The 6,966-nt window shown below is 45.4% G+C and overlaps 1 protein-coding gene across 1 annotated transcript in view; it reads right to left on the reverse strand.

Moving 5' to 3' along the window:
* Positions 1-325: 325 nt before the first annotated feature.
* LOC109290700 (uncharacterized protein C16orf45 homolog) overlaps positions 326-6,966 on the reverse strand; it is a 67,524-nt gene continuing 60,883 nt past the window's right edge. The window contains exon 2 of the mRNA XM_019507406.1: positions 326-453. Within this exon, the coding sequence (XP_019362951.1) occupies positions 326-453 (128 nt within the window). The remainder of the gene's footprint in view (positions 454-6,966) is intronic.

Genomic DNA, 6,966 nt, shown 5'->3' on the forward strand with positions numbered 1-6,966 from the left:
TAATTTGCCTACGAACATTTGTCAAGTAAATGGCAGAGCCTGGATTAGATTTTTGAACCACCTGACCTTGCAACCCACTAGTTGCTCTTTCAGACCTCGCTCCCTCCCACATGCAACATGAACTCTGGTATGAAAACATGCTCTGCAGAGAAGCAGAGCTCCAACATTTCCTTTGCAAACAACAGATCACCTTTGGAGGGGGGAGGTTTGTTTGTTTGTTTCTGTTTTGTTATGTTTTAATGTCAAGCAGATAAGTAGCCCCTAAATAGCATTCCTTCCTATGTTGATTAATTTTGCATAGCATTTTTCCCCGAAGGGTTGGTACTTACATAAACCTGAGTTCTGATTCTCTTCTGACTAAGACTTCGCGAAGCCTCTGGATCTTTGCCATCTCCAGTTCGATTTCCTCAGGCATCATTGTTGTTTCAGCCATAGAAATGATGTCAAGTTGATCTATGCGTGTAAAGGAAGACAGGAAATGAATGAGGCTGGTCAGACTGACTTAGTAGGACTGTTAAAGAATGCAAACAACCAGAGAGGTGCCAGGCCATAGGGTAATTAACATGGATCGGAAAGACTATCTGAGGCAAGTCCTTTTTTCTTTTTCTGGCTACTTTCAGTGGTTTGTAATCACTTAAAAATAAACGCGCTCCTTTAAATCTCTAATGCAATGTGACAGGCATTTCAGTTAGTCAGATGCTATCTCAACTTAAAAGGAAGCGTACCCCAGACGAACCCCATGGGCAATCGCAGCCACTGTGCTGTAATTCACATCACTCCACACTTCATATAGAAGCCAAATAGTTGCTACAAAATGTATCAGGTACAAGGATTTGCTATTGTGAGCAACTCTGTGTTGGCAGAAGTATGGATAAAGTGAACCAATAAGGATTCTTAATCCCTAGTACCTACGATTCTTCCTGGTACTCCAGTAATTGCAGTACGGCAGTAGCATGAATCAAGGGGCTCACTGGTGAAGAGGCAACATCCAGCCTAATCCTGTGAGGTGCTGATGTGATACTAGTATCTGTGATTTCTGGAGTTTTGGTGATTGGCTGAACATACACAACACTTTCTAGGAAGCACTTAGTGACTGGCAGGAGGAGGCCCCATTTTATTATTATGTCGGTATAATAACAGAAGATGTTATTGGTCTGTAGAGAAGTGTGTCAGAAGCTGAGAATGACCTCAGAAGAAGCCTTATTCTGCTGTTTGGGCTCAATGTTCAGAAAATGCTGGAAAGTTGCTTTCTGCAAGTTGGGCGCCTTCATAGCGTCCCGAGCTGATTAACAGAGCATAACTGACTTCTGGCCTTAGGGGCTACATGTAAAGCCCTCCTAGACCTTCCCCAACTGAGAACAAGAAATCATAATAACATTCTGAATTTCGATTTAGCACAAATATTTAGGAAGACGGATATACAGAGCTACATTATTATAGCCGGGGAAACTTACAGTCGGGATCAATCAAAAGAAACAGGAGGACAGTTAAAATAAGGACAACAGGTTACATTGTTATGATTAAAACATCCGCAAATCTTGGTGAAAGATCACTACTATACTTTTAAGAAGCCTCTCAGCTGGGCAGCATGCTTATTGGCTCTCGCTGGCTATTTTTAGCCATGGAATAAACTATAATTTCTGGTTCTTTGTTTGATTTTACTACCAAGAATCCTTTAACATACAGACAGCACATTATCAGAGCTGAGTTTACTCTTTGAAAAGCTGTGTTTCACTGCTAGATCAAAGAATCAATAACTATCAGTTTTCTTTTTGTGGCATTTCAGTGTTACCAAGTTATTTTAACCAGCTGTATCAAAAAACCCAGCTTTGATGCAAATTTATTTTCCGAACATGCTAAACAGGATGCAGGAAATCATCATGCTGGTTCAAAGAATTAAAGCCAATAATTCTGACAATTAAAAAAAAGACAAACTCGTATGTAAGTTTCTTAAAATACGTAGCTCTTGAGAACAGGGATAATAGAAACAAATGTGATGCCCCTTCCTTGGGTTTGTAATTATGTTCTTACCCACTAGGCACATCTACCTATAAAAGTTCCTGTGTTTCTTGTGGACCAGAGAAGCTACCCCACTGTGATCACAGCCATTCTGAGCTCTGGAAATGAGTCAGTCCTTTGTGTAGACATCCAGCGCTAAACCCTTGTCTTCTTTGCATTGTGCCAGCCTTTTGAGTTTCCTGGACTGGCTAGGAGATTCCCAAATTTGGGTGTCCCTGATGGATCATACATTTTAAAGCCAGGTGGAATGATTGTGGTGATAATCTAGTCTCACCTCCTTCATAACACAAACCACCAAATTTCACCTCCTTGAAGCACAAGAACGTGTGGCTGAAATAACAGCATCTCTTTTAGAAAGACATTTAAAGTCCAGTCCTAGGGGAGCTCTAGAGCTACTGGTGAAAAGCAATACGCCTAAGTCTGTGGTTAGCCTCCTCTAATTGGAGACACCTTATGATGCCATGTCTGACTATGGTGAACTGCCAAGAACTCAACCCTCAACCTGTGTAGCAAGAGAGATGCAGTGCACTGGGCACTGCTCTGAGCATAGCTCTGTGGCCGTGGCCATGCTGTTGGAAAGGGTGTGAAATCCTAATAGACCTAGGGATTTAAAAAAGGGTGGGGAGGAGTGAAGGGAGCTAACATGAGAATTTGAGTTAAAATCAGAGGTGGGAGAAAACCTACAGGTGGGAGTGTGGCGAGCTGCACTGATGGAGGGGAACAGATGGCAACTTCAGATGAGAAATGATGGTTCAGCAGGGAAAAAGAGCAAAGGAATGAAAGGTAGTATGACAGTGGTGGGTCTATGGAAATCAAGTAATAAATTTCTATTAATATGCAAATTAAGGGCTAACTACATAATTTGTATAGAATCTCCAGCTTTAAAGACCTCTACCTTCTTAACAGGTATGACTGAGAGCTGCCTTAGTGGAGAGAATCCAACTGAGAGAATCATTAGGTGGCATGTTCTGTTGCTGGCTTTGTTTCTGCAACCTTAGGCCAATCATCAGCTTATCAGTGCCTGAGTTTTCCTCCTTCTAATGTTGCACGTGATACTATTTCCCCAACCTGACAGCAGTGTTCTGGGTCATAACAAATGCATATTTATAAAATCCTTTGAGCTCTTTGGATGCAAAATGCCTTAGCATCATGTTAACAAGCTTAGGCCTCTTGTATAGCTTTTAATATGCACGGCCCAAGTTCTCTGCTGTAAGTTAAGCCTCATTAGGATGCTGAACAAAACTTGTCCACAAGGCCAGTGCTAGGTAGACCCCAACAGAGCCACACCTGCATCTTCATAACATGAAGGAGGAACATTTAATATTACTGAAAATAAATATGAGCTGATACTGCAATTGCATATGTGTGAGTTTGTGTGTGTCAGCCAACTGCTTCTTAGCATATACTGCTGTTAGAGAAATGAAAGCTCAGGCTCTGGTAGTGAGCCAAGATTCATAAAGCAAGAGTGGAGGCAATACTAAGATTAGTCATAGCGTGCGACAGCACTAGAATATTTTGCCTGGTCTGCAGTCACTGGAATTAATTTCAGTGGAGAAGAAAAAATGCCATATTAATACTGTATGAACAAAGAGAGATTATCATGAAAATAATTACTATGTAGAAATAAAGCCATCAAGATACTGCTTATAATGAGAGAGACTGCAAGGTAAAGGCAAAGCAAATTACACATATTTTTCCTTCAGTCTAAATGCAGACTTGTATAGTTAAAGTGGATATTAATTTAATGATCACATTTCATCCCCACTATGCCATCCATAAAGGGAACATTAGCCACCTGCAAGGAAAAGCACCAAAAAGAAAATGTATTTTAAGTCAATATACACAAAGAAAATTTTGGAAAAGGCCTGAAGTGATACAATAAGAAATAGGAGGATATACATTTCTAACTATTGGCATTTTCAGACAGATTTGTAAGAAAAATAGTGATAAAATCCAATGAATAATCAGTAAATATTCTGGTACAGTTGATTTACATGGTTATAGCATCATTCATTGAGAAGCCTGCTGTGCTTTGCAAACATTAAGTGATTTAGCCTCATAAGGCCCCAAGAGGAAAGTACTATCCACATCTTAACAGGAGATGAACACACAAAATAACTGATGTGTCCAAGGTCACACAGGAAATTTATGCAAGAGCCTGGTATTTCAGCTTCCATTCCTATGCCACAAGCACAAGGCAGTGGTGGTTGTTGTTATTATTAATAAAACAGTAGTACATATAGGCCTGACCTGCAATCAGAGCTCCATTGTATGAGGAACTGTGCAGAAGTATAGCAATGAACAATCCATGGCCCAAATCACTTCCATTCTCAACGAAAAATATAGGCCAGAAGAGATGAAACAGCAGGTATCTTACTAAGTTCTGTTTATCAATGCAGTAGGCCCAGAGGAAGCACAGATCATGTTCCACCACTCTCTGTCACTTTTGACTTGTATGATTAACCGCCTTCACTTAGTCTCTCAGGCTAGGGACAGACATTCAAACAGCCTGAGCCTAAATTGATTCAGTCTTTGCAGGTTAGTCTAACCTGGCTAGGCTGAACTGGTTTGTAACCGTTCAGACATCCCCTCTGGACTGAAGAAATGCAGGCACATGCCTGCAGTGGCTTAGGCTAGAAGTCAGGGGGCACTAGAGCAGCACTCCTTTCCCTTCCACAGTGCTGAGCTGAGGGGAGATGGCATGGCCAGGCCCTGGCAAGACCTCTGATTAGGGAGGGGTGTAAACCTCCACCCCATCTGCACTGTCCCAGGCTTTTCCCCACTCCCTGCTCAAGGGGCAAGGGTGTTGCCAGAGCACAGCCCCTACTCCCCAGCCCACCTGGAGGGCGATCCCAGCTGCCAGGGCTTTGGGTCCAGCAACCCAGGTCTACAACTCCCTGCCCCCAACAGAAGGCAGTGGCTGCTGTAGCAGAAGGAGCACAGTCAGCTCCCCCAGTGCTGCCTGCCTGCTGAGGGCGAAGGTGTGGGCAGGGCCAGATCTCAGTGGCAGCACACACTCCTGAGGGGTAGGGGGGACCCATACCCCCCAGATCTGTGTGGGGGGTGGGGGTAAGGCAGGTGCACACTGTGTGTGGCTTCCCTGAAGGGCTGATAGCATGTCACTCTGGGTCCACATGCCACCAACTGGGCAGGCACTCCTGTGGGAAGCTGGCTGGGGGCTGAAGGAGTGGGGAGGTACTGATGAAAGCTGCGCATGGAGTACCTGCCCAGCCAGAGGCACATGGACTTGGAGTGGAACAGTACTGGCCTAAGCAGACTCCGCACCTCCATGTGCAGTTTCCCTGAAGGTCCTATACCACACCGCTCTGCATCCACACACTGCCAGCCAGGCAGGCTCTCTATGTGGGGCTTTTCCCAACACCTCCCCGCTCCCTCAGTCCCCAGCCAGCTTCCTGCAGGAGTGCCCACCCAGCCGGCAGCATGTAGACCCAGATTGGTGCACTATCAGCCCTTCAGGGAAGCCACACATGGAGGCGCAGAGCCTGCTCAGGCTGATACTGTGCTGCTTGTGATCCACGTGCTGCCAGCTGGGCAGGCACTCCATGTCTTTTCCTAACAGCTTCCTGCTCCCATAGCCCCAGCCAGCTTTGCCCCCAGCCAGCCAGCCAGCTCAGCCCCCCACTAGCTTCCTTCCCAGCCCTGCTGGTGCCCCCCAGCCTTGATCTACAACCCGCAGCCCCCTGCAAGCCCCATTTACAGGCCCCAAGAAGGAAAGTGAGCTGAGCCAAGCCTTGGGTAACTAAGAGCCTCAGGCCCCGCCCTTTCCCCCTCTCTCTCCCCCTTTGGACAGGGTTGGGGGTTTCCTGTCCTTTTTGCAATTAGCTCTTGCAGGCTGGAACTCTGCCAGCCTGCAGAGCTCTTTGCAAAACTGGGAAATCCGTGGGTTTCGCTGCTAAAAGGTAACATTTGTTTTTTCTCTGATAAAATAGGGAAATCCATGGTTTTCTCTGTTTTTCCATGGGAAACGGAAAACCCAGATTCCTGCGTGACAGGCAAGCTAGCTAGCAGGGCTTATCAGTGTTTATCAGCCCATCAACAAAACAAAAGCTTCTGTCTTTAGTTCAAGCTCTTCTTAAACACTGTTTTCCAAGGAAGGGACAGAGGGACATTACCAGCTGACTTATTGCTTAGCTCCAAAAGACCTAAGCTGACACTGTTCTACCTGCCTGTCCCAGTGAAATTGGAGACACACACACACACACCTCAGCATTAGCCAGCATACCACATGCCTAGGGTCTTTGGCGCTGGGGTCCATGCTGTGGGAGATGAGAAGGAGGAAGGTGAGGGGGATCCCTGCTTGAGCACTGAGTAGCAAGGGGAGTACCTGCAGTCTCCGCCAGAGCTCTGGCAGGAAGCATGGGGGGCAGGGGCAGGGCCAGCTCTGCTCTCTGGAGCAGACAGCCCCACTCAGAGCTGCAAAGCACCTGGGATGCTGGGGGACTCTGGTTTAACTTAAACCAGGAAGGGGTCTGGGACAGACATTGCAAAAACTGGTTTGATCCAAATCAGTAAAATCTGATGCTACATTCAACCAGGATTATTTTAAACCAGTGTCAGCCATTTTGAAACTGGTTTATGTGCACTGAACTTATATTCTGTTACAGGTTTAAACCAGTTTCTGATCACTTAAACTGGTTTGTGTGTAACGTCTGTCCTTAGTCTCGGAGGCTCTCAAAAAAAGATGCTAATTGATACCTACTGCAGCGCTGATCTTTCTTAAGGGAAACACCATTTCACTGGAAACCAGACTGGCCAACTTGTTAAAAAAATCAAATGTTGGTCCTTTAGATTAAAATGATTTTACACCAGTGGTCTACAACATTTTTCAGTGGAAGATCACTGTTTGAATGAAATTTCAGCCCAGCATCTACCACGCCCCCCCCAGCAGATCAGTGTGTGTGTGTGTGGGGGGGGGGGGGGGGGGGG

The sequence above is a fragment of the Gavialis gangeticus genome, unplaced genomic scaffold (assembly GCF_001723915.1).
Source record: "Gavialis gangeticus isolate Ggan-Ray unplaced genomic scaffold, GavGan_comp1, whole genome shotgun sequence".
In the NCBI taxonomy this organism is placed as follows: domain Eukaryota; kingdom Metazoa; phylum Chordata; order Crocodylia; family Gavialidae; genus Gavialis; species Gavialis gangeticus.